General features: G+C 37.8%; 3 protein-coding genes and 1 long non-coding RNA gene across 5 annotated transcripts; 3 read left to right on the top strand and 1 right to left on the bottom strand.

Moving 5' to 3' along the window:
• Window positions 1–234: 234 nt before the first annotated feature.
• LOC144656367 (electron transfer flavoprotein subunit alpha, mitochondrial-like) lies at window positions 235–19107 on the top strand. Its single transcript, XM_078516595.1, has 13 exons — window positions 235–387; window positions 1002–1166; window positions 11050–11131; window positions 11349–11431; window positions 12043–12142; window positions 13569–13679; window positions 13799–13903; window positions 14622–14690; window positions 15580–15662; window positions 15960–16025; window positions 16459–16504; window positions 17222–17256; window positions 18928–19107. Exons 1-13 carry the CDS (start codon window positions 346–348, stop codon window positions 18958–18960), a joined length of 1020 nt encoding a protein of 339 aa, XP_078372721.1. The 5' UTR covers window positions 235–345; the 3' UTR covers window positions 18961–19107.
• LOC144656237 (uncharacterized) lies at window positions 2187–6401 on the bottom strand. Its single transcript, XM_078516481.1, has 5 exons — window positions 6101–6401; window positions 5149–5355; window positions 4440–4569; window positions 3327–3673; window positions 2187–3013 (listed from the first exon to the last, which is right to left on the bottom strand). The coding sequence occupies exons 1-5, from the start codon at window positions 6399–6401 to the stop codon at window positions 2751–2753; spliced, it is 1248 nt and encodes a 415-aa protein (XP_078372607.1). The 3' UTR covers window positions 2187–2750.
• On the top strand, window positions 6609–9075 carry LOC144656480 (uncharacterized). Of its 2 annotated transcripts, none has more exons than XM_078516701.1 (2): window positions 6609–6749; window positions 7830–9075. In XM_078516701.1, the coding sequence occupies exons 1-2, from the start codon at window positions 6747–6749 to the stop codon at window positions 8643–8645; spliced, it is 819 nt and encodes a 272-aa protein (XP_078372827.1). In that variant the 5' UTR covers window positions 6609–6746; the 3' UTR covers window positions 8646–9075. The 2 variants fall into 2 exon arrangements, with proteins under 2 accessions (XP_078372827.1, XP_078372834.1); XM_078516708.1 differs by lacking the exon at window positions 6609–6749 and adding an exon at window positions 7244–7309.
• Window positions 19108–25098: 5991 nt separating the features above from the next.
• LOC144648429 (uncharacterized) lies at window positions 25099–26850 on the top strand. The gene is made up of 2 exons (XR_013569696.1): window positions 25099–25910; window positions 25995–26850. It is a non-coding gene; the product is annotated as an uncharacterized LOC144648429 (long non-coding RNA).
• Window positions 26851–27342: the final 492 nt, after the last annotated feature.

Raw genomic sequence — 27342 nt, 5'->3', positions numbered from 1 at the left:
TAACACAAGACGCACACAAAAATGTATTTTTCTTTTTAGTAATTATAATAAAAGGGAGAAAGAGAGAGAGTAAAAAAAAAATAATTGTAGGTTATTCCTGCTTTCTCTTTTTTCAAGATTGTAGGAAGAACTCAGATATATCTAAATATTTATTCTTGAATAAATTTTTTAATAAATACGTGAGGGAAATGTTGCGTGACTAAAATTTAGCGCGAGAGCCTGGGCTCGCGCATGTCCCAATGGTAGTGTTGCATAACGCTGCATAAAACACAGAAATTGACTTGAATCCTTGAATGGTGGTTGTATTGCGCTGTTAAAACCAAGAAATCGCGGAGAAGAGTTCAAATGATAAGGATAGGAACTCTTTCCAGGGCTCTGGGGAGACCTGTAAGTATTTTAAAATAGATTAGGAAGTAGATTATTTAGTAGAACATCGGCATCATTGATGAATGTTGGAGAATGTTTTGACACAATTTGATGCGTGTGTAGCATGGCCGGCTTGCTCATTTTGAAAGCAGTAAATTGATATATTTTACGATCTGTTATTTAAACACGCAGAGGTGAACATTTTTTATTCAACCAGTGTAGTAAATAAAACATAGGGCAGATCGAGGGTTTAATCTCTCTAATACTACATTGTATAAACTGATACTATATTAAGCCCATTCAGAAATTTTAAGGCCATTGATCCTTTACTACAGTAAAGTAGTGAAAGGTTTATAACTAAAAGGGAAAAAGTTGCAAACAAAATTTTACTTTGCCAACAAAGCAGTGCATTAGCAGTGCTCAGCCACAAACTGGTGACCAAAGCAATTCAAGGTTTACACATTGGGCCATCACATGATCAAACTAATAATTATTTTGTTGGAGTTTGGCTTCAAAATAACCATAGCTTGACAATAATTGCATTTTTGCATTTGTTTTAATTACTTAAGCTCAGAACTCCCATTTTGTCCTTCATCTTATTGAATATTTTATTATAAAACTACATATTTGTACAGGGAAGCTCTTTGCGGTGTTTGGTCTCTGGTAGAAGTGCCTCCACTCTGGTTGTCGCTGAGCATGATAACAATGCTGTAGGTGCTATAACTCTGAGTGCTATCACAGCTGCTAGTAAGCTTGGTGGTGATGTATCTGCATTGGTCGCTGGAACCAGCTGTGGAAAGGTTAGTAGCATTGATCTGTACATGGTGTGTTGGGAGGGGAGGGAGAGGAACAGGGGGGGGGGGTTAACTAGTAGGAGTAAAGGGGGTAGGAAGGCTACAGGAGGTGGTAAGGGAAGCAGGTGATGGGAAGGAAGAAATACATACACCTTAAAAAACCATTTTCCAATATGGCAGAAAATACATTATTCTAAATTTTGTTTTCATGTCAATTGGCTTTCGTGGCCTCTATCATAACTGCCAAAGTCAAAAGAACTTTTGGATTAAAACGAGGTCACGAAAGGCCAATTAATATGAAGGCAAAAGAATTCAGGTTTTTTCAGCCATTTTGAAAATAGGTGTATTCAAAGGTTTCACATATAATATGTACAAGCCCCTTATATCACTGGAAAAATGGGCACATTTCCAAATTCGATTTTTATATGGAAATTGTATGGATTTTGTGTGGAAATCAACTATTTTCCATATATGGATTTAGTACAATTTATCCAAACATGGATTTTGACTAAATACCAGTTTGGATTTTTAAGATACCAAACTTGGTTTTCTCAAAATGTGTGCAGGACTATCGTAATTGGAAATTTACAAAACCACATTTGGATTTTATGGTAGGAAGTAAACGAACTAGGATATCGCCATTCCCAAATTTGGATTTTGGTCTTTTTTCATTTCTGGATTTCCACAGAACCCAATGTGGAAAGAATGAAAACCACACCAGATTTTACAACAAAATACTTGTTTGGATTTTAATATAAACAAATTTGGTTTCTAACTATTTTCCCTGTTTGGAAAATGGAACACCATTCATGGAAAATGATTTAATTCCATAGTTGGTATTCTAACTATCGAATATGGTTTCTTGGGGTTTTCCCTATCGGGATTTTCAATCAACCTTGGAAATAACGAACAAACCATGTGTGTTCTTTTTTTTTTGCAATACTTGTAACACAGCTGTTCAACTGTTGTGTAAAGATCGATGTAACAATGAAAAAAAGAAAGAAAGAAAAGAAATCAAATAAAACATCATTTAACAAACTGTTGTGATTTAATGAACAATTATTTTAACTACCAAACAAATCATCCACTTGTATCAGACAACAAAATTAATACTATCTACATTGTTCTATTACAGCTAAGCCAATATGTTCATTGCCTAAAGGGTTCTCACCAGCATTATGCTGATTTGCAACCAAAAACCAAGGTTATTAATACATAAGTATATCTAGGCCAAATCATTAACATATCTATGCAGAAATTTAGCCATTTTGTATTGCCAAACTTACTGAACATGCATGTAAAACTTGACAGTAGATATATTGAAGTCACACACACATGCACAGTAAGTGCCCTAAGCCAGACTTGCAATCTTAAAACATGAAATCATGAACACAACTTACTATGACACCCAGAAATTTAGCTTTTTGTAATGCTAAACTTATATTTACTGAACATGTCCAACTTTGCAGTAGATATTGCAGTCACATACATACTTGCACAGTAAGTGCCCTAAACCAATCAATCTGAATGTTTTAAGGCCAAATAATGAACACAACTTATATGACATGCAGAAAGTTAGCCATTTTAGGCTTAGTCAAGAGCAATCTCCTTTGCAATCTGAACATTGTTTCGTGTTAGGGATTCTCCATCTGCCACCTCTGATATTGTGACGTAACCCTCTAATTTCAGCGAATTGGCAATGGCTCGGACATGAGTCATTTTGTCTTTCCCCCTTAGCAATCCAAGGTTGAACAGTTTTCTCATTTTATGCAGCTGCTCCATTTTAACATCTTTGATTGATGATTTCTGGAGGGCTACCATGACAATCAATTCAGCTGTACTCTGGGTCATGTCTAGGGCAAAAAAATAAGTGAAAGTTAATGCAACATTCAACAAAGTATGTCAATACACTTTGTTATTGAAACCTTCCAGCTCATAGACTCTCACACCTTAAAACTTAAAGAGAGAGAGAGAGAACCTCATCTTTTGGTCACCTTGTTAAATTTCTGTGGCCTGTTGTGGTAAGGAAAAAAGTGTTTTGCCCACTCATCTAACTAATTTTTTTTTTTACCACAATTCATTTCAAAAATTTCCCAAGGGAGAAGCAAAGAAATGCAATGTTCACAACAAACTTTGCCTCCTTTTGAAATCCTCAAATCCACTCACCTTCGTCAAAATATAGGCTGTATCGTTTGACCCTTTCAAACTGAGACGAAGGAGGACTACTGGAATTTGATGATTCACTTTCAGCACTGTCAGTTGACAATACGTCTTCTTGTCTCAAGGGTATTTTTACGTCTTTCTGTTGCCGTCGCTGTTCCCTTATTTTTTTTAACACTATCTCGAGTATAGCCTCCTTTCGCAGTCCACATTCAGGGAAAAGGACACTTTCGTCCTGTGCAATCTTCTCAACAAATTGGTCGACAACCATCGCTTCAACTTTGCTTCTGTAGTTGGGAAGTGTACTTCCTTTTGGCCATTTTTTTTCCACCTCTTTGGTGATCCTCTTTTTTCTGTTAAAGGGACAGATTATATATTTGATACATATCATTTGTTTGCATATTTTATTTATTCTTCTGTTAGACAGATACTTAGACGAGGACCATCAGCAACTTAAGTTAACTAACAAGTGTTACCCTCTGAAAATGAATTCGTTATTGTAATTGAGTAATCATCAAGAGGTAATTTATTGTACACAATCTTAAACAAGTCACTTGACACTTCACTTTTTGAACCCACTTACCAATGAAAATTTAGCAAACTGGCCCAATTATTTGTCCTAAATTTAAGGACTGTAAGGACTGTAGCTGGATCATAAGGTAGATAGCTCAGGGCTGCAAATAACAGTTGGTCATTGGCCGACCAAATTTTGCTCATGTCCGGCGAAATGTCAAGTGTGGTCAGACATAATGTCCAGACAATTTTTTGATCATACATTACTTTAGAGCAACGATGAATAAAAATCTGTCTGACCACAATTTTGTTTTGTCCGACCAAGTTGGTGCCTTTGTAGGACATATGTCCTTTCAAGTGAACAAAATTATTTGTAGCCCTGTAGCTAAATTTGGAAATAAAACTTCCATTCCATTCTTTTCACCAAAGAAAAATAACCTTAGTGTTTCATCTTGGTATTACATGTATGTTCAAAGAAATGAGAGGCTCTTGCCATCACCAGTAATTCTGTAAGTTTCATAAAGGAAGCTCAAGAGAAATAATTTTTCAAATGAGATCCTTTCCTGACAACACAAGAAATTTACAATACTGTTATTAGATACCTACTTTGTGTTGTAAATACTCTTGTCTTTACAGCTGAGATGCTCCCTCTCTTCTCTTGTTAGTAGTCTGTCATAGCTTCGGAATGATGAACAATCAATCTTCTTCTTTTTTTGCCCAAAAGGATGAATGTTATCTAGAGAAATAGCATCTTATTAATATTGGCCGTTCTACGATTAAATGTGATTCACAGTTCAAAGAGTGCTGTTATTTTAAAATTTAAAATTAATTTGATTAAAATTAATTTGATAAGAATATCAACGCTGATACTTGCCAATTTTAAAGAATATTTTAAGAATAAACCCGAGGCCGAGATTTTGAAAAGAATAGCATTTTGAGTTGAAAATTTGTTAATGCAATACAATTTAATATGTTTTTATCTGAAACGTATAAAATCCTTTATTTCTCTAAACGGCAAAACTTTTAACTAGCCAGTAAAACAATAAAAACCTGCACTAACGAGATGTTCGATGCTTATGACAGTTCGATGAACGGTACATTTATTATATAATTACAGTATGTATGATGTACGGCACAAAAGAAATAAACTAAACAGCAAAAAAGTATCATTATAAATTCTAAAACGAAAATGTCAAACGGAATTATTTAAGAATGTTCATGAGAATATTTTCAGCCTAAAATCGGCAGAAATATAAGAATATTCAGCTTGGGTCGGAAAAACAATATTCTTATAAAATAAAAAGAGTGTATCTACCATCTGGTCTGACAGCTCCAAGCTCTCTCTTGAAACGCTCTTTCTTTCCGATTGTTGCGATACCAAGTTTCTCAAGAGTTGAATCCTCTTCCAACCGTTTACTTTCCAATAATGCCCGCCCATCTATCTCTTCCTCGAGGAACTTCTCTGCAACTGCTTCACCAAATAAGCCAAAAATCCACTTTTTTACTTGTTCCGGAGACCAATCTGCAAATAAAATAACCGTCACTAGACTCACTAGTTCCGAGCTTCAACCTCAAAAGAAGAAAACAATGTTTAGATTCTTGGCGTCAGAGTTTCCCTTCGCAGACGTCGGCCTCGATCTAATTCGCATTTGGTCAAAGTTATTACATATACTACTTATTAACCGAGAGTGAGGTCATTACAGGGGAATCTCAGACCGAGGTCTTGATGTATTGACCGAGCGACAGCGAGGTCAATACATCAAGGTCGAGGTCTGAGATTCCCCTGTAGTGACCGAACGGACGAGGTTAATAAGTTATTTATTATATGGCCTTTAAGCACTATTCAAAAAAAATCAAGGGAAAAAACACTGGAGGTAAAACTCGCTCTCGCTCTCGCTCTCTGTGGCTCTCTTCGTCGTTCATACTAAAGAAGTATCGGTATGCTTATATTTTTCTTTCAGTTATTGAAAAGATAGTTATATTTTGTCGGCATTTTTTGTTGTTTTTGCCCCCTCGCTAGTAGCTTTTACTCACAACTCAAAAAACCGTCGAGCCGAGAAAAATTTTCATAATGCCCGGTCATTACAAGAAAATAATGCCCGCTCAGCAGCCAATCAGAGCGCGCGTACTATTGTAGCCATATAATAAGAAAGAGTTATCAGGTATAAATTTGTTCTTTACAGAAGCATCTGCCTTTGATCATTTCTTTTAAATCGACAGAAGATTAAAAGTCGAATTAATCGTTGCGAATATAACAAAAAGCTTACCAATGACTTTCGCGGGTCCGACTGCATGTGTTTCCCGCCGTTTCTCATCGTTCTCTGTGTCACCTTCTTCCTGAAAATCTTCGTCTGCACTTCTTTTTCGACTCAGTACACTAGCCTGACTCTTGGACATGATTCGCTCCACCTCTTCATCATTTTCCGAACTGGTATCAACCGTTTGCGAAACGCACAAAGGTGACGACCGAAAACCTTTTCCTTTTGCATACGACGACGAATACGCCAAAACTACCGCCAACAATCCCGCCAACACTATAAATAAAAATGCTCTTTCTGATAAATCCATGCGGCAAAGAGGGCGGGAAATTCTTCAACGCAACAGTTTATACCAAAACTGCTTTCATTTGATTGGTTGCTGATGATTTTGTTCCATTTGATTGGTTGGCTGCTGTTCAGGAGCTGATTGACTGCCCGCGCAACACAGGTGAACGCTGTATTGTGGCACTGACTGCTCATATGACTAAAAAGATGGCGGAACGATTGGCGGATCCGGCTCCTTCGTCGTTGTGTTTCTGCACTGAAAGAAGTTCCGTTCATGTTCATTGCCCTTGCGAAGAATGCCGTGGAAAGGCTGTACATTATAAAACTCAGGAAAGGCATCTTTCGGCCTTGAAACTGTTACAACAAGAAAATGGTGAGTTCATTCATTGTTTAGATCATATCACTAACTCTAGGTAATTAAGCGATTGTGGGCATGGATTCTTTGAAATCAAAGGTAATTTTGTATCACTTCATCGATAAAAAAAATAAAAAGCGTTCTCTGGTAAAATATTTTAAAAATTATTAGCTTTCGACAGCCAGACTGCTGTCTTCGACGGATAAAAATAAAGTTCTTCATTTTTATCCGTCGAAGACAGCAGTCTGGCTGTCGAAAGCTAATAATTTTTAAAATATTTTACCAGAGAACGCTTTTTATCTTCTTACAATGAATCCTGGTATCGGATCTTTAATATTTTTATTCATCGATAAACTTAACGACAAGCAGCCGTATTTTTAATTTTATAATTTAAGTTGAAACAATTATACAGCTGCTTCGATCTTGCTTGTCGTAAGTTGCAGTGTATATTATCCTTATAAACCTTTCGTTTGAACAATAAATAATAATAATAATAATAATAATAATAATAATAATAATAAAATAAGGGATTAAGGAATGCAACAACAGAAAAGTCAGGAAAATATAGCAGGCAAAAGGTACTATAATAATTTTGTTAGTGCTATAAAATTAACAGTTTCCTACTTTTTACAGCTTTTTGTTTGTTTGTTTATGTGTGTGCAATGTTGATCCTACTATATTGTTGCACCTGAACAAGAAACCGCTCAGATGTTGTTTTACTCCAGAAAATGTACATTATATAAATAAATTCTTTTGAACGAATGTTGTAGAAATCTGCAGAACATTGTCTACCAAAAAAACTGCTTTATAAAATCATGCACATGCATTTAGAATACTTACTGATACTCTGCATGCCAGTTGGGACAAGTTGGTAGTTCTTTAACTCTTTTTAACAGTGTTCTTTATTAGTGTACTTGTATTTCTGCCTCACCTACTGGTAACTTTTATCTTATATGAATAACACCTTGTTCAGAAAACATACATGTATAAGATCATAATTAGCTTGTTTCAGTTATATGGGCATCAACTTTACATATCCTTTGTGATTTGAATGAATGACCTGGTAGTCCTTCTTAACTAGTTACTTTTCTATTGTAGATGGTGGCCTCTTCTCTAGAAACTGCAAAGGACCTTATTAAAGAATGTGCATGTGACAGAGATGCAGCTCGAGCTAACAAAGGAATACTCATTGGAAGTGGCAAAATTGAGCAGTTGCAAAGAGATCAAGGAGAAGCAATTCATGCCTATAACAATCAAATTCTAACTCCTGAGGTGGCTCATTCATTTCGCAGTGCCTACCTACCATTACACAATGAAGGTGCAGGAGGAACTCTTTATCGCACTGGAGATGACATCATAGCCTTGCAGGGGAACCAAGAGATTTGTCTCAAAGTCATAAAATTCTACTTAGTGGAACATGAGAATCTTTTCACACCATTTGCCATTTGTGACGCCTATCAGTATATCTTAGATGATGATGGCCATCCATTGAGACATCAGCTCAGTGATACTATCTATGTCAAGCCTTTTCAGACATGCACTTGTATTGGCTTAAATGACATTGTAAGGCCAATCATGTTGTGGTTGGAACCTAATGGAAAATGTGCAGTGGTGGATCATTCCAGAGCAACCATCCCCCTTCCCAAGGTGATTGTCCCTGTGTATCCCCAACCTGGTGACATAGTCAGTGTGAAAGGAGACCGGGATGAAACATGGCATGCAGAAGTTCGACAAGTTGATGCTGAACAGAAGAGAGTGAAAGGATATTTCTTTGTTAAGCATTTACACTGGGAGAGGAATCACTTGTGGGTTAGGGAATCAAGTGCACGAACTATGGACAGTATAAGCTGCAAAAGTATTATTGATATTTTGCCAGGGATATGGCATGGTCCAAACTGGCAAGAACAAATCTAACATTGATATGCCTTATGATAAGTTGGTAAGCAGAAAAATAATTCAAGATATTTGATTTTAGCTACAGTGTGCCAGCTCCTTGCAGAAATTCAATAATTAATTTAAATATTAATTTCTTTTTGCAGTTCAAAGTACAGTAATAAACTGGTGCATTAATATTGTTCTAAAACAGAAAAAAAGATAAGTGTATTAAGAAAGTAAAGGTTTCCTTGTAGAAATGCAGTTTTGCATGCCTGCATTAGTTTGGCAATCAAAAACCCATATAAGGAGATTTAAGGATTTTCCATGTTATCATGTCAAATACATGTGTAAATTTAGTGTTTTTTGATGAACAAAAATACATACTTGGAAAATATAAATTTTTCTGTTAGATTGCAATAATGTTCTAAATGAAGACTGCAAAATAAAATTTCCTTGTTTGTTTTGATTATTGAAAACTAAATTTGGGTGTTTTATCCAACAATTTTCCATACCATAACCAAGTATGGAAACTGAGTAGATGTGGATTTATATTTTACATGCAAAATACACATGTGGAATTTTGGTATTCATTTTTGATCAACAAAAATACATATTTGGAAAATAAAATTCTATTTGGAAATACAATTTTCCAAATTAAGAATGGAAAATAAAATTTACATGTTTGTTTTTAACATGGAAAACTAAAGTGAACTATTTCATCCAAAAAAATTCCATGCAATAACCAAGTATGGAAACTGAATGGATGTGGAGTATTTATTTTACATACAAAATACAAACGTGGAAATTGGGTGCTTTTTTATTGAACAATAATCCATACTTGGAAAATAAAAATTTATCAGTGGAAATGTTATTTTCCAAGTTAAGATTGGAAAATGGAATTTCCATGGTTGTTTTTTGTATGGCAAACTAAATTGGAGTATTTTATCCAACAATTTTCCATACAATAACCAAGCATGGAAACTGAGTATGTGTGGATTTTCTATTTTACATACAGAATACGCATGTGGAAATTGGGTATTTTTTCCAGTGAATTAGGGGCTAGAAAAGATACAAGCAATTAGCAGAATGTCCGCTCGTATTATACAGTATGTTAAACCACCGAATGTAATGTGCATGCAGAAGCGATGACGTTTCACATAATTTTGAGGAAATTTGTCAAAAACTCAACGTAAATAAAAGTAGCTGACACCTTGTGCGTGATAAAAACTGTTATCCAATTGCAGTGTTCTTTTTTTAAATCTAAGAAGCAATTTTGGTGATTGTCTAAATAGCATAGCTAGGATCTGATGGAATTCAAATAAATACAGTAGTTATTAATTTACAGGCCAAGGATACAAAGTTAATAATACATTTTTTTTCGTAGACACAGTAGATTATATTGTAGTGTGCGACATCCGATAAACGACATACGCGCGATACACGGGAGTTACATGTAGCTTTTAAGCTGCGAGAAAGGTCAAACGGTCTTTTGTTTCTGCTTGTTTACAGTGGCCCTGTATTATAAGAATTAGGAATTTCTGTCTACTAAATCTAATATATACTACATTATAAAATTACAGTCGAAGCTCTCATAAGCGGACACCCTCGGGACGCGAAAAAAGTGTCCGCAACTGGAGCTGGCCGCTTACGAGAATGGTTCTCGTAAGCGGCCACTAGAGGTGTAGGGGATAGATGGCCGCTTACGGGAGCTTGCCCAGCTAACATAATGGTAATATGCATGTTAGTGGTGTTTCGAAATGTAACCGGACGTGGATGACGACAAAACAAACACTGAAATATGGTACTGTAATAACAGTAAAATTATTGCGACGAACGGCGATGTGAAGTTGATTGATTAATACAAGATACAGAGGTTTTTTATATGATTTTCTTTGCGGTGTCCGCTTACAGGAGCTTAAAAACAAAGAAAAAGTCTAAGTCGTAATCTCGGAAAGTGTCCGCGGCCGCTTACGGGAATGTCCGCTTACGAGAATGTAAAAATACAGAGTTTGTATGGGAGTAAAAACGGGGGTTTCTAACAAGGTGGCCCTAAGTAGAGCTGTCCGCTTACGAGAGTGTCCGTTAAGAAAGCTTCGACTGTAGTCTCTTTTGTTTATACATTGTCAGTAGTGTTCCATTCTGACTGCACGGGAGTATTTTGCTTTTGTATTCTACGCAGCGATTTCTTGTTAAGTTAAACTTGATTTCTGTTCGATCGCCCCAACAGAGTAAAAGAGCCCATCGTGCGATGACAATAAGCAATTTTCTGACGTCATCGCTTAGAAATTGCCTCTCTGTAGAGGAAAAACACAAAGTGCCAGAAGCCACTAAGGAAGAAGGCGACAGACTTACATGTACCCTGTACTAGTAATTACTGTAATGTATATGTAATTGGTAATAGTACTAACATGAAAACTATTTTTTAATATTCTTACTTAATAAGGTTGTTGAAGAGCTTAGCAAGGTTGAGGGAATAAGTAAAATTCTTGTAGCAGAGAATGACGCATACAAAGGATTCTTGCCAGGTAAATCCTTTTTTGTCAAGATCAGTTTCCTTACAGCTGTACATGTATCTTTTGTACAATTAATTATCGTTGCCAAGGTGCCTGCATAGAATATCTAATTGTGTTTCTTGATACTTTGTTGATGTCTAGATTAATTTTGCCAGTAAAATGTATAATTCCTGTGGTGTGTAGGATGTAAAGCAGTTCTAGACTAACATTCAGTCTTAACTTTGTACAGAGGTCCTAGCTCCACTGATTGTTGGATCCCAAAAGCAATTCAACTTCTCGCACATAACCGCTGGTGCCACAGCTATGGGAAAGGTATTTCCTTCTTAAGTTTTATTCAAGTCTTGGCTTATTAAAATGGCATCTCGAAGTCATAGGACGTTTTTTTTTTTAAACATCCATCTCCCAAGTCTTTTAGACCCTGTTCACATTAACCCAGGTAAATTTGAAAATGGTATGCTTAATCGTACGCAGAGTTACAACCCATGCACAGAGCTATTGGTAAGCTTAGAATTAAACTTTTGTTTTGACAGCGATCACCTTATTATTTGAAATCAGCGTTTTCAAAAAGTCCCATTTTCGCCCGATTTTGAAATCCACACTACATGTATACCACCTAGCCGGCATTTTTTAATTTACCCACTTTGGAGAGCGTTTTTGAAAAGTACCATTTTTGGCGAGTTTCTGCTTTCAGTGTGGACGGTTGGCCTATCCAGAGAAAAAAGATGCCTTTTCAAATTTACCCGGGTTAGTGTGGACAGGACCTAAGTTTTGAGAGTATTGCTAGTATTTGTTAATTTTTTTGTTTGAGTGTCTCAAACTTTTATTGCAGCATTTGAGAAAGAACTGGTGCAGAGAACTACATGTAGCAGTAGGTAGTCCTTGTCAGTTACCTTTTTTTCATAACCCTTAATTCCTTCCTTCAGAATGTTCTTCCCCGTGTAGCTGCACTTCTGGATGTAGCCCCTCTGCAGGATGTGATAGAGGTTCAGTCAGAGGACACATTTGTCAGGACAATTTATGCAGGTGATAAATATTAATAAATTAAAGTGAACATTGCACTTTCCAATATTTTGATGCAAGGTTGTCGGTAGGTTTTTGAGTAGCAGGTTCCATCCAAAAAGTAAGCGACTACAAAACACTCAGAACTTGATAACACACACTCAGAACTGACCTACTAATATTCGGTGTAGCCAGCGCAGAGTTCGTAATAGCCGGTGAAATGCGGCGGTTGCCGGCTTATTTTGACAACCCTGCCATTGGTGTACTGTACAAACAAACGAACCCATGAACCAAGGAACCAATGAACGAATGAGAACTTTCTTAACGTGACTGTGAATTTGTTTAGCTTAACAGCTAATGGGGGACACAAAAACTATGTTAATTCTGAAAAAAAAAATAAATGAAATTAATAAACAAATAAATAAATGAAAAATTAATAGGTTATATAAAAAATACATACAGTACAGCTGTAGTAGGTGTTATTGGGAACAGACATCATCTGAGAGCACAGGTGACCCAAGCACTTTATGGCCGGGAGACAATTTTGTTTGCCACGCATAAATGGCGGGGAAGTTTTCACTAAAGTGAGTTTTCTCGTGGTTCTTAGTGGCTGAAAATTGGTGGAAACTGTGTCATGACTGGCAAAAACATGGGAAAATTATCCCTTGTTGTAAATGAGTGATTTAAGTGAGGACCGAAAAGTATTTATGGGAGAAAGTTTATCTTTTACTCGAGGCGGTCAGTTATGCTTCGTGCAGTTTGATTCCAACCTTGTCACAATAATGTACATAATGATGTACCAGCATATTTATTAACATTATGCTCAAAATCACTCCAAATCGCTCAAAACCCCTTCTAAAGTACAAAGGCAGTGACGGCACACAAACACAATTAAAAAATAAAACTTTATTTTCAGTTTATTTATTTTTGTCAACTTTTATTGAATTTTCAGCTTTATAATACAAACTCATAAAGTGCTTGGGTCACCTGTGCTGAGAGTTTCTTGTAAAAACTATAGAGAGGGTGCATTAACACCCTGCATCGAGACTAAAAAACATGGATTTAAAAATTTCATAATTCTGATAGACAAAGCTGTTTAGGCATATTCATTATTAGAAACTTGAGTATTACGGTTGGAAAAGTCCCAAAAGATTAATATGTTGTTTGTTTAAGCAGCCAGCTTTTGGAAAATTGCAAGTGGCCACTTAGTAGGGTTAGTGGGTTTTCTCTGGGTTCTCGATTTTCCTCCTCCCTGAAAAACCAACATTTCCAAGTTCCAATTCGACCCGGATAGAGGCCCCTTATGAAAACCAGCTATCTGCTGAACAGATTTAGCTTTTCTGTCTGAGTATAGTAATTTAATTATCCAAAATTAGCATAAGAGACTGAAGAGACTGAAGTACATGTAACTCTAACAGTACAAAATTAATAATTAATTTTTTATTTTCAGGCAATGCTGTCCTGACTTGCAAAAGTAATGATCCAGTGAAGGTCTTCACTGTCAGAGGGACTGCTTTTGAAGCTGCAGCAGCATCTGGCGGTGGAGCTGTCAGCGAAAACGGTAAAGACATAATGTTTGTTTTAAATCTTACAATGTAGCTACACCACGGTCTGTACTGTGTTGTGTAAAAGTTGGCTATTATTTGACCCTTTTTTAAGATTTTTTTTCCAACTTCACAGCACCAGCAGCAGAAACCAGTAATGATCTTTCAGCGTGGGTTGGTGAAGAGCTGAGTGTCAGTGACAGACCCGAGTTGACAAGTGCCAAGGTGGTCGTGTCTGGAGGTATGGCATTCTTTAAGGCCCAGGGCTACAGACCTACATGTACCCTAGCCGTAGTGAACAAAGTCATAATTATAAGTTGTTGTTCTTTTTTTGTTTGTTTTTTTATTCTGTTTTTATTCCTTTGAACATTGTGTTTTTGCATGCTTGATTCATCCTTTGTTCAAGGGGTATCTGCCATTTAACTTTAAAAAAAAATCACTTTGGTGACATAGTGTAGCACTAAAGATTTGTGTAGTCCATGTATCTACAATATTGGTTGTTGCTCTCTAAAATAATCACACAGTTTATACCAATCTTAGACATTTTCGAATTTCTGTAGATCGGCTAGAGGTATGCCATCAGTGAATGGAATTTTTCTTGTCAAATCCCAGACATCTCTTGAGTGGAAAAAGAAAAGTTACGTTGATCAAAATGTCTCCTTGCCTGATCTTTTACATGAAACTTGAGAGGTCTCGCAAATACAGTTCTTCATTGTCCACCCTTGCATTCAGTTATGATTCATGCATGCTTTATGTGAACCAGCTTTTGCATTACTTCAACCTCACTCACTTTCGTGTTTGCATCAATGAATGTGTGCACATTTTATATCATTTTATTAATTTTGTTTTGTTTTAATTAAAGAGAAAGTGTACAACATAATAATTAAACTTTGCAAAATGTAGCTTTGAAATTAAAACTTGAAACAATCCTAATGAAATTTATTTTATGTTTATGATAGGCAGAGGATTGAAGAGTGGAGAGAATTTTGAATTGCTTTATAAACTTGCTGAGAAGTTAAATGCTGCAGGTAAGATCAGGAAATTAACTGTGTACCTAGTTTGTTAAAAAAGAAACATTTTTGAGTCCCCAGTGGGAGTCAAATTCATCTTATGACCTGCTTGAACATGATAAAGACTAAACTTTATTTGGCTTAAGTCTACATGTACTGTACATGTATTTCTTTAGTCAACCCTGATCAATTATCATGGATAAAAAAGAAAAGGTCTTTTCTTCTTCTTGTCTTGCCTTGCATACATGTACAATATTAAAGCAAGGTGCATTTATTATTGATCAAGTCTGCTCTGCCTTCAAACATTCACTTTAAGTTCACAGGGCTGCAAAAAAAAAAAAATTTCACTTGAAAGAACATATGTCCTACTAAGACACCATCTTGGTCGGACAAAACAAAATTGTGATCAGACATCACTAAAACAAAAGGTTGGATTTTTATTTATTGTTGTCGCAAAATGATTTACGATCAAAAAATTGTCCGGACATCATGTCCGACCACACTTGGCATTTCGTCGGACATGAGCAAATTTTGGTTCGCCAATGTCCGATGAACGGCTGTTATTTGCAGCCCTGAGTTTATGATAGAAGTATTGGTGGTAAAATTATAGAAAGGAGAGCTTTATGAGAGACTGAACTGAACCAGTGACAAAGAAATTTGAGAAAACATAGTAAACAGTCATAAAAAAAACTATAAGGTGTGTTTGTGCCTTTGAAAGTGACTATGCAGAGCTCTCTACTGCTCCATCATAAATTACCCGGTAAGTAATGGGATTTTTCCGTGTAGTTCCAATCTCATTCTGATTCATCTCTCTGATGGATGATGTAAATTACTATGCAACAAGAGACCTATTTTCTCTGCTTGTTGGCATGACTTTGAATAATAAACCATTGTTTTTTCTCTACAGTTGGAGCATCAAGAGCAGCGGTTGATGCTGGATATGTACCGAATGACATGCAGGTTGGACAGACAGGCAAAATGGTGGCTCCTGTAAGTTCAATAAGCTAGCAAGAACTTCAGTAGCTTTAAGAACATAAAAAAAACTTTTTTTTATGAAAAGACTTTCACAACATACATTTTGTGAACTACAACTGTACATGTACAAGTAAGGTAAATAAATTATATTCTTCATTAGAGCGTACACTCAGATGCAGTATAATTCAACCATTAACTAGTGAGATGCATCAAATTTTGGTTTGCAGAATTAGCCTAATATTTTTGTTAACTCTTTTCCTAACCTTTCCAGTGGATGTTCTTAATACCACTTTGATTTGTTGTCTTCAACAGGAACTCTACATAGCAGTGGGTATTTCTGGTGCCATTCAACACTTAGCTGGAATGAAGGACAGCAAGGTGTGCTACAACAAGTTCATGACTGCCATTAAACTGAGTCTTAAAAACAGTAATTTATGCTGTATGTAGCAGTCGATGTCGCATCAATTGATCAATTGCACACATTATTTGTCAGCTGGGTTACTTGGCAACAAATTAAATTCAGTGTGGTGTTGTTCCATAACAATCCTTTGAGAGCATATACATGTATGTAAGAGTAGGGCACGAAGCTCCCGGTGTTGTGGTCTGGCCTTTGAGACGTGAATAAGTAGGTGTACAGCGCATTTGAACATATACACATGAAAAATGCGCTATATTAATTCATTCTCATTATCATTATCATTATGTAGGGTTTTATTTTTTATAGATCTAGGCCATAAATCAAAATTATCCTTGAAAACTGTTGAAACTGGCATTCGCAAATTTACTGATTTTTTTGTTTGTTCGTTTGAAGACTATCGTTGCAATCAATAAGGATCCAGAGGCTCCAATTTTCCAAGGTCAGTCTTGTTGAGTGGTGCATAGACTCTCTCCTATGCCGAGGCTCAAAAGGGAAATTGGGGGGGGGGGGGGACTCTTTTAAATGAAAAATAAGTGAGTGCAGGCACATACAATGAGAGGAATGGGAGAGTCTCTTGCAGCCGTGCTAATAAGTTATAAAGTACCCAGACGAATTTCGGGCCGATAGGACAAAAAATGTTGAGAAGGCCTTGTAAAGGCCCTCCACAGATTTTCTGCCCTTTGAGACTTTGCAGAGGAGAGAGTTTCCGCTATATTTCAAGTGCTGTATAAGTAGTGACCTCTTAACATCTCGCATCTTATTCATGTGTAGTATTCAGTAATAGACCCATGCTACCAGACCATTATACTTCCTTATAAGTTGTCTTCATTGTCGTTCTTACACCTGTATATGTGTAGGTCTGCAGCCCAATGATAAACTTATTGCTTCTCTGCCCACAGGACAGGGCTTCCCCTGCCCCTCCCTCCTCCTTTCCCAAACGCCCCCCTCCCTCCCCCCTAACCTTGACCCACACGGCTGTTCACTCACCCATTTCCACACGGCCATTCCGTCTCCACTTATTCCGCACGAATGTTACTCCTTTGTCCCGCACGACTATCCCACTGCCCCCCCCCCCCCTCCCCCTCCATGCCACATATTTAACTGTCTACCGGGCTGCTCAAACGCTAAAACTCTCATGTTCTTTGCTTTCTTTCAGTGGCTGATTACGGCTTGGTTGCTGATTTATTTAAAGTAAGTAAGATAAGATAAGATAACTTTATTTATACACGGTTTTTCCATCAGTCAATTAAGTTACTGGACTATCTACCTATCTAACTAACTACAAAAATTTAATAACAACAAATTCAAAATAACAAAAGAAAAGTCTGCTTTTCATGGAGGCCGTGTCTAAAATTTACTTAAAATTTAGATATTACTTTAAACTGTGCCGACTTAGTTTAGATTTGAAATCGGCCAGTGAAGATGCTTGCCTTAGGTCTACAGGTAAGTTGTTCCACAACTGAGCTCCACTGTACGAAAAACGTTTCTTGAGATAATCAGTTCGAGGTTGTGGAAGAACTAATTTGTTTTCGGTATTCCTTAAACGATAAGCACTAACATCGTCACGATATACGAATCTTGATCTCAGATAATCAGGAGTCATACCATGTAATGTTTTATACATTAGGATAGACTTCTGTTCCAATCTTTGATAGTAGAGTCTTCGCCACCCCAGTGTCCGGAACAAATCATCTAAATTACTATCATAGCTCGCAGACATTAGGGTACGAGCTGCGCGGTTTTGAAGCCTTTGCAGTTTTTCAGCAAGGCCCTTGTTACAGCTTCCCCACACTACTAATAAGGCTATTATAAATTTTGATTAAAATATTAAATGGAGTGAGATGTCGAATTCGTTTAATTGCACCAATGGCACAAGCTATCTTCTTAGAAATGTTTTCAATATGACACTCCCAGTTTATATTTTGATCAACATAAACTCCGAGGGATTTAGCGGAGGTAACTTGTTCTATTGCGTTCTCATTTATAGTAAGAGAGGGACTTTCCGTAAATTGTGATAACTTCTGCCTTGATGCAATAAGCATAAACTCAGTTTTCGTCATATTTAGAGTAAGCTTGTTCGCAGACAGCCATTCGTACACATTTCTCAGGTCGTGATTAAAGCGATAATTTATATGCTCAATGTCAGTGCTAGCAAGTGTTAGGCTAGTATCATCTGCGTACATTCTGGGTTCCGAATATGTCAGACATATATCCAAGGCCCAGCTATCTGTAGCTTCGATAAGTGCGGTGAGCGTGGAATGCAGAGACCGAAAACCAGATTGATGGCACGAGAGAAAGTTGTTTTTTGTTAAATAATGATAAAGTTGATCGTAAATTATCCGTTCACGAGTGGTAAAGTAAAAAAGATTTCAAGTTCGCGTGTTTTTGGTTATTAAAAGTACATTGGCTATTAGATTCGGATGACTAAATTGATTGATAAACTTATAAACTGTTGTACTGCGTCGGTGGACAAGAAAACACTTAGGGCGCGTTCGTTTGGGAATATTCTGGAATACATTCCGCCTATTCTGTTCCTGGGAGCAGAATAGCCGGAATGGAAAGCCAAGTATTCCGGAATAGGAAGAACAGCCAAACGAACGCTAACTCGCATTATTGCAATTCTTCTTATTCCTGATTGATCCCAAACGAACTTGCGCCACTTAGTCGTCGTATTGAATTTGGGAAGCTAAAGTTTCGAGCGTAGCCCTTCGTAGCAATCGCGGTACAGAACAACGTATATTTGGCTTAAAAACAGAATGCAGTTTATGTTGACACATCGGGGGTCCAATGACAAGCTGAAAGCAGGATGGTGATACAATGTATAAATAGAAATAGCTCATTGCACCTTCTCTTTTCTTGCAGGCGGTTCCTGAAATGACGGAAAAGATCGGATAGTAAAACTTGATAATTTTTGCACTGTACAGCTGTGTAAAGACACTGCATCGATCGCTGATGCATCATTTTGTGTACCTTCGTGGAGAATTTAATTCCTGCTCAAGCTTGGTTTCTGGTTTAGCGAATAAATTATCAATTTGGTTCTTATTTGTGGTTTTGTCTTTCAAAGTCGCAGCTGAGCGTTTCTAGGCAGGCAAACGCTGAATCATTCTCGTCTCCAGAGGCGCTCGTCCCTCTTTGCCGGCAGAGGCTGGAGCACGAGGAACAAGTGGCTCTGCAGACACATGATTTGTTTGGCTAGATTTTTAGCAAAGGAAATTTAAATCAACCATTTTAAAATAAAGTCCCCATGTTGTAAGGTATTTTTATACGGTTGATTTCATTGGCTAGATTTTAACTCTCCTTGTTAAAAATTTAGCCAATCAAGTGATGTGTCTCGAGAGCCACTTGGTCTTCGTGCCCCATGCTCTGCCGTTTAAGAAGGACAGGCGGCTCTAGGGACGAGAATCATCATCATCATCACTTTGTTTACCCTCGGATTTGAAGAGTAGCTTATACAGCTAATATCTCCGAGCATTTCACAGAAAGCACAATACAACGGCCAAAGACCAGACCACAACACCGGGAACTCCATGCCCTACTCTTTACGATAAGCGTGTGGGTTCTTTTACGTACCCTGCTGACCATAACACTGAAGATGCAGGAGACGGGGCCTACGGTTTATCGTCCTTATCCGAGAAGACTAGAATATCTAACCATTTGCAGATGTTATTGCAAAGGCAGCATATTCTCCTCAGTTATTTTAAGTCCCTGAGTGTTGGTCCGGTCTGGGACTCAAACCCGAGACCTCCCGCACTGTAGTCCGTCGCTCTACCAACTGAGCTAACCGGTCGGCGATGTGAATGTTTGAATCGGTCGCAGAGACAGCCCAGTCCCCTGGCCGTCTCACTATGTTGAGCGTAATGCAAGAGTTATCCAGTTTGTGACGTCATGTCAGTGTGTCTACCATGCCTCTACCCAAAACTCCCTTTAGTACCCCTGCGCAAATGGTAAGACACAACCTGCACACCCAAACATTCATTTTATGGTAATATGCTACACGTAAACTTTCCCCTGCGTGGTACTTCCTAAAGGGGTAGGGATTTTACGAGTTGGAGTATGCAAAAAGTAGGGGGAAATTTCATTTAGGTATTTAAAAGTGCTTTTCAAAATATTCCAAACATCCACCGAACGGTTTGTTAATTAAAGCATTCTTAGGGGTTATTCAAGTGAAATGTTAAGAAAAGAGATTCAGTGGCCATTCTGTAGGTATGTGAAAGGGGTACTATTTTACTATTGAAGGTACCGTAAAATTCCGCTTATAAGCCCCCACCCCCCCCCCTCCCGCTTATAAGCCCCCCCGGTTATAGGCCCATCAACTTGGAAACAAAAAAATACATCCGGTTATAAGCCCCCCCCCCCCCCGGATATAAGCCCCCCTCTACCGGATGACAGTACTGAACAGGGCTAAATGTTGCTTGTTTGTGCGTTTTAACTTAAAAGCGTATTTCAATCAACACTCCCGATGGCTTGTTTCGAAACGTTTTTTTCCTTCCGCTTATAAGCCCTCCCGAATATAAGCCCCTCCGCTTATAAGCCCACCCAAAAACCCTTACGAAGTTGTATAAGCCCAGGGCTTATAACCGGAATTCTACGGGGTACGAAAGGGTAACATTTTTTGTTGATAATGATATGTAAAATGGTTACAGTTTGGAGCTCACGGCCTGGTTATTTGAAAGCTGATTAACACTAACCCAGTATTAAACGTTAATGCAGAGTTCAGTTTCTCTTATATAAAAGTGTTTTTATTGCTTACGTTTTGTAAAGTTTGAGATAATCAAAGGCAAAACTGAACGACGGAAAATATAAACATAAAAACTTACTGAAAAGCTGAAATCAAAATTCGCGCTGAAATCAAAATTCAAGGGAGGCAAGCGTGGCCGAGTGGTTTAGGGCGCTGGTGTTGTAATCCGGAGGTCACCGGTTCGAGGCCTGCCCTTGCCACTAGCTGGATTTGTTTCTCGGTTGTCCCGAGTTCAAATCCTCGACCACGCTTTGTATATAGCCAACTGGTCTGCCTCCCGCCAGTTGGGATTTTTAACCTTGTTATGTTCATTTATAAATTATTTGTTTCCTCTGTTTCAGTGGCATGCCTGTAAACTAGCTATCTCGCTGAGATATGAAGCTAAGTGCATGACCACTACAAACACATATTTATTTATATTTTTTATTTTTATTATCCTGGATTACCTTTGAACAACCCGGCCCAGGACAGAGCCTCCCATTCCCCACACAGCGGTCAAACGCAGCGCGCGTGCGCAGTTACTGTGCAATTCCCGCCAAACTTCTCCATACAAAGTCTTAAATTTTCTGAAAACTTTCGCTTTAAAGCCAAAAGTTAACGCCGTCCCTGGAGAGTAAAGGTTTATACGCCGCTTATGGATTGGAAATTTGATAATTGCGGGCCCAAGAGAATCTTGGGCCCGCAACCCTAATCTTGACAGTGACCAGCGGATTGCGTTTTACGCGTGCGCGCCACGTTTATAAACCGAATAGAGAAGCGGAAGTTGAAAATGTTTGTTCTTCCACTAAGCACGATCGGAATGCGAAAATGTGTCAATTACAACAGTTTGTCGTAACACCGGAAGAGAAAAATCTGTTCTCCAAGAACGAATGCGAAAAATAAGTTTTATCAACAGCTTGTCACATAAGATCTAAACCTTCTGTCACATGGAAGGCGTTATGTGTTGCTTATTGTCGAGAAATTCGTTATAACACTGACAACATAGCGAGTTTACCGACTGAGAAAAATTCACATCCCGATCAGTTCACACCGCGTGCTCGATTACAATTCCCAAATCGACAATCAAAAGATAACTTTGATCGGTTCGCGGCAATAAGCAAAATTATAAACATGCATTCCCGTTACACGGAATAATTGTTTTTTGCCCATTTTATGATTTATTTATCGACGCAGATAAATTACGGGAAAGCGAATGATTCCAACAACGGTTATTGTCGAAAAATTCGTTATAACACTTACAACATAGCGAGTTTATCGACTGAGAAAAATCACATCTCAATTCACACTGCACCGCAAAAATCCTTGCGTGACGCATTACTCAGAATAATTGTCTTTTGTCCATTTTATCATTTCAGTCATTAATTTATCGGCACTGCCTTCCAGTACCTTGTCTATGTGCGTCAAGGCCCGCACTTTTTAACCTGTGGTTACCACTAGTTTATCTCCACTGAGTGTCCCAGCTTGAACTGTTAGCTACTGTTCTTTCACCGTACCATAAAGTTTGCACACTTTCGAGACAAATTCTCAGAAAAGTTCGAGGCGCCGAAAACCGGAGGTGACGGAAGAGGTGACGTCATTTTTGCGTTTGACCGCTGTGTGCCCATTCCCCTACTCCGAGAAATTTTATTCGTTTTCAGTCTCTCGCCTCGTTGTGAGCATAGGCGTACGGGCCTGGGGGGCAGAGACCTTATTGCCCGAACAAAACAATGACATGCGTTGAGAGCGAATAGAGAGGCATATAAAATGGACAAAAAAACGTGCATTGAAATAGTCGTGTACAAACCTTGCCTGCAATTAATTTCGTGGCGTTTTCCGAAGATGTCAATGCACTGAATCCTTTTTCTTCGGAAATTTTTTATTCACTCTAGTTCAGAAAAAATAAAAGTATTTTTGGTGAGCCAATTTACAGTGGTTTCGCCCACTTAAAAGTTATAAAAAAGCGGTTGAAACATTCAGGGGTAAATGGGTTAAAACATTTCGTTGAAAGTTTTAGGCTAGCCCTTTAAACTAACTAAACGTTTGAGTCAACAGCATTATCAGAGCATTAGCTTCATCACATTTGTAACATCTTAGTTTCAAAGGCGTCTTACACTGCATCCATCGCGCGCAAGCCCTTAAGCTATGGAAAATCCTAACTTCTGGTAGCCCTCGCCAATTTCCCACTCACTTCAAAATGATTACAACTGAATCAAACTAAGGGGTCACGCAGAATTTTCGAGAGAAATCGAACACAATTATCGCAATTTGCGAGAGGAAACGAAAGCAGAGAAGATATCACGGTATGCGGTATGAAAAATTTAGACTTTTGAACCACAAAGTTTGGTATATTTCCAATACTTTTTTGTTGAGGTAATTCGTTTTGAACGTATTTTGAGATTTGTTATTGCCCGAATTCTGAGCATTCTGCCCGAAAAATTTCGGCGCTGTGGGGTAAAGGGGGGGGGGGAGCTGCAGCCCCCCTCGCCCCCCGCCTCCTACGCCTATGGTTGTGAGGCTGCGAAATGTACTTGTAACCAGGTTGTGCAATGACATATGACGTACGAGGTTTTGCAATGACTCCAAAAGTTGATACCATTCAAATCAACTTTTGCATGATGCTTAACAATGACTGCCAGTGTGTTGTCCATAAAGGGATTAAAATGCTAGATTAAAGGATTAAATTAATGAGTCGGAAGAGCTTGATTAGAAGAAAAGAGAAAGAAAACCTCTGGGACCATTGGAAAAGTACTGAAAGCTTCTGAAATGTTAAGTTATTAGTCAGCTAAAACAGGGCCTGTTTTTCATTGCAAATTTTACCCGCTAACGAATCTGATTAGTATTGGCTCGTGTCGTTGATAACAAATTAAAATTTGTTTTTCAGTTAGGTCCAGTTAACCTTTGTGGTTTACAATATGTTATGTAAATAATGCTTATAAAGTCTTGCACCATTGACAAACGTTTTATTGGCTCAAAGTAGGTCTGAGTCTTTCTGCTGTTGTTTCTGTCTGATGGTTAATTCAGTATCGCGTTTCGGTTGCATCATTTTGTCACTACACTTGTACTTCCTATCAAATATTCCGGGAATATTGAGATCTAAATTTAACATACTCATATTAATTATTTTTTTTTAAAAAAAAAGCGTCTTCGTGTACTTGCTTGTGGCTAGCTACTAGTATAATCATTTAACGGTTAGGATAGAAAATTCTAGCCGACACTATCCTAAACTTTAATTTGGCTTTATGAACAGCCTCTGAGGTCACAGCACACCTTTAAAAGAAATATTTGTGGTTGGATTATTCGACTTTGGGACAACTCTAGTCTCTGTTTCACGCGCCAAGTTCTAAATTAAACCTAAAATGCTTAATCGAAATATTGCCTATTTATGCACTTTTGAACGTATTGACGTATAAAATAACTTGCCTATAAGTCGCACATAAATCGTGAGCAGTAAGCGACAAAATCGGCCTTATGCGCTACTGGCGCGAGGAGAATTGATGATGATGATGAAGCGACAAAAACGACCATTAAAAATCGCCGCGCGAAAATTAGTGGCAAGGCGTATAGATTTGTCATTCCCGCTCAGTTTACGGTTTTTACTCGACGACGAAGGGACTTAATATATTTATTCATGTGGGAAATGAATAATAAAATCATTATCTTATTAATGTTAGCTTTAGTCATCTAAATTGATCGTTTTGATGCAGCTGCAAGTTGTGCGATTGGCGGCTATAAAAAAAAAAAACAGGAAAAGTAAATACGAGTAACATCACTTAGCAAGTCGTACCGCGTTGTGATTCAACTTTTGTACGACTGGGTCAAAGTCCGGGTTTTCAAATAGGCATACAAACTTCCTTCTCGGATTTTTAAATTCTCAAAGCAGTTAGCACAATGGTATAAAAAGCGCAGATTTGGATTTTCTCTCATTATTGTATATAAATTCTGCACATCTAAAAGTTGTTCTCAGAGAATGGGACGAACAGGGTAGCGACATTTTTCCGCACAGAGTCCGATGCACTTTACACTGATCATGTGTGATAGCACCTGAACGCCCCAAAATAAAGGGAAATCGATTTATTTTACTGAAGTACGCAATTGGCTGCTTTAAATACATCTATAAACTTGTGGTTTCCTTGTAAATGACGAGCTCATAAACTTCTATTTTCCTCTTTCGATTTTATTAGGGAATTAGTATGAAATCAGAAATGACAATCCTTAACTTGAGCAGCTTGAGCAGTTTAAGACTGATCACTCGACGTTTACCAGAAAACTGACGTTTTCAAATCTTATGGATGAATAAGAAGCTTTAAGATGGACATGTATTTCTGACAAAGCCATCTTACGAAATACTAAGTTCCTACTCTTTTCAGTCAAGATTGCGAAAAACAAAAAAAATATGCAAATTACGTAAAAGCGATTACCAGACCGAAGAAGAACTACTTCGGCGATTGAATAATAAGTTTAATAAATTGAATCAATAAAATTTATGAAATTGAGCATTATGTAGTCTGCGCACGTATAATACATCTTCAACTGTTAAAAATTGACTCGAAGTTTTGCCGGTAGCATTAATTAGTGAAATTAAAAATCGTTTGTTAAGGTCCAAACCAGATGGAAGATACCTTTAATTTGTTAATTTGTATATGTGCCACGAAGCTGTTAGCTGAGCTGTGCAATGAAGCGTTTGTCATGCACGTTTACAGTTCCTTTTCCGGTATATTCCCTTCTCAAGTGAGGGCTACAGAGAACCAGGAACTTCGGACGAGGGAAAGTGCACGCGCTCACAACCACGAATAATCTCTTCACGTGTCCCGGGGATAAAGTTCATCGCGTATCGCAATGTGATTGGCTGTTGGCCGGTGCTTACGTCATTGTAAAGGATTATTTACTTAGCTTCTCGGACCTTTCGAAATTTGCAGAGGGCGCTTTGTGATCGCCTTGGTCAGAGCAAGATGGCGTGTTTTGTCAAGGACTTTTTCGTGGAACCTGTGACTTCAGATTGGTTGAATTTCGCGGCTATTTCCAACTGTCTTTTCATGCTGTGAATTGGAAATCGTAGCAACTTGGAAACCACAATTTTAACGAAAGAAATACGCGCAAAGATACCCCAGAAAGGAATCAGAAAATTAAGGTAAGCTTCGAGTCTAAGCGAATGCTTATATCATTTACCCCGCCATCAATGTATGATGCTAATCGACAATCTTCGTTCCCTCAGGCAGAAATATGTCGTCCGTTCCTATCAGTTCAGTGTACGTTAGACGACTAAAGATGAACGCCGCTTTGGCTGGAAAGAAAATGGAATCTAACAATAATCAAATGGCGGAGACCGAAAGCAAGCAAGCTATTGCACAACAAAAGCCATACTTCAATTGTTTTGCTGGCGTGCAAAGCATATTGCGTGCCTCCACGGATAAGTTACTCTGGCTTTCACCGTGAAAAACTGTGGATGTTTTCATGGATTAGAAGACATTATAAAATTCCAAATTGGATATGACTTATAAACAGGTGATAAACAAAACCTCATGAACTGAAAAGCGAGTCTGCTCGCTTCTAAAACGAAAGAATAGTTTTCACAGCAAATGTAAATTTTATGGTTTGGTTGTGTATTTAGCGTGTTACGAACGCGCGAGTAAATTAAACGAGCTAATATCTTGCATTTAGGGTGAAGTGTAACTCATAGTAACTAGTTTTGCCCCGTGGTATGTTAATACTACTATTAAAAAAAATTTTAAGTGCACTGGGCGAATATTAAATTATACGACAAATTGTAAACAAACTGACACCGAATAGAATAGATTGACATCTCAGTCTTGTTCTCGTGCGGGATCTTTTTAATGAAATACGTGTACCGTTTGTTCAGAGTGTGAATATCGGTAGATGAGAGTGTCATTGCATGTTAAAAACAACTGTACGCTTTCTTATGTATTCAACATAAGTTCTAAAGAGCAATGAGCTCCTTATATCGAAAGCTTTTGTGTAAAAAGCAAGTGGCTCTTACCGATGTGTGAAGATTGACCGAAACGTTGTGAAACTACATAAAATGTAAATAATAAAGAATCTATGGTAATTTTCTTGCCTTGAATGTTTTTATATTATTTCGTTGCCGCCAGTAGCGGCACGATTATCATCGGTTTGAAAATGCAAACGTTTGAATGACTAGATTCCATCGAGCTGAAACTTGCTGAAGGCCAATATCTTGAGATAAGGGAAGGGGTTTTTCAACCGAACCGAAGGCTTTCTTTGTTGCGATTTTGATTTTTTTTTTTTCATTGGCGAGTCAATTGCCTTGCAAGCGCGGTTAAGATCGCTTTCAGTTTTAGCGCTGCTTTCAAAAGGCTTCCTTCAAAACAATGCTTAGTAAGCTCTTTTGAGTTCTTTGGCGGTCCAGATTCGCACAGGGTGTCCCGAAATCTGGCCGTGAAACCGGATTAATTGAATATTCAAAAGTACTTTTGCGGGCATTTTGTTTGTTGTACAACCTTTCAGTCAAGTCTCACAGTTATTTGTAGCTCAGAATTTGTCGTTTATACTACAGCGTCAATAATAAACAGAATTCAAAGGGA

This window comes from Oculina patagonica, chromosome 1 (genome assembly GCF_052425735.1).
Source record: "Oculina patagonica isolate OP01 chromosome 1, crgOcupat, whole genome shotgun sequence".
In the NCBI taxonomy this organism is placed as follows: domain Eukaryota; kingdom Metazoa; phylum Cnidaria; class Anthozoa; order Scleractinia; family Oculinidae; genus Oculina; species Oculina patagonica.
The sequence above is the reverse complement of the archived record's forward strand: the minus strand, read 5'-3'. Positions and strand labels throughout refer to the sequence as shown.

What these genes read in the sequence shown, in the direction of transcription:
- LOC144656367 (XM_078516595.1), top strand. Translation starts at nt 346, where the DNA reads ATGATAAGGATAGGAACTCTTTCCAGGGCTCTGGGGAGACCT. An exon ending in TGAGAAGTTAAATGCTGCAG is followed by an intron (nt 14,691 to 15,579) that starts GTAAGATCAGGA and finishes TTTTCTCTACAG; the next exon opens with TTGGAGCATCAAGAGCAGCG. An exon ending in AGAGGCTCCAATTTTCCAAG is followed by an intron (nt 16,505 to 17,221) that starts GTCAGTCTTGTT and finishes GCTTTCTTTCAG; the next exon opens with TGGCTGATTACGGCTTGGTT.
- LOC144656237 (XM_078516481.1), bottom strand. Translation starts at nt 6,401, where the DNA reads ATGGATTTATCAGAAAGAGCATTTTTATTTATAGTGTTGGCGGGATTG. An exon ending in TGGAGCTGTCAGACCAGATG is followed by an intron (nt 4,570 to 5,148) that starts GTAGATACACTC and finishes CTATTTCTCTAG; the next exon opens with ATAACATTCATCCTTTTGGG. An exon ending in CAGCCTATATTTTGACGAAG is followed by an intron (nt 3,014 to 3,326) that starts GTGAGTGGATTT and finishes TTTTTGCCCTAG; the next exon opens with ACATGACCCAGAGTACAGCT.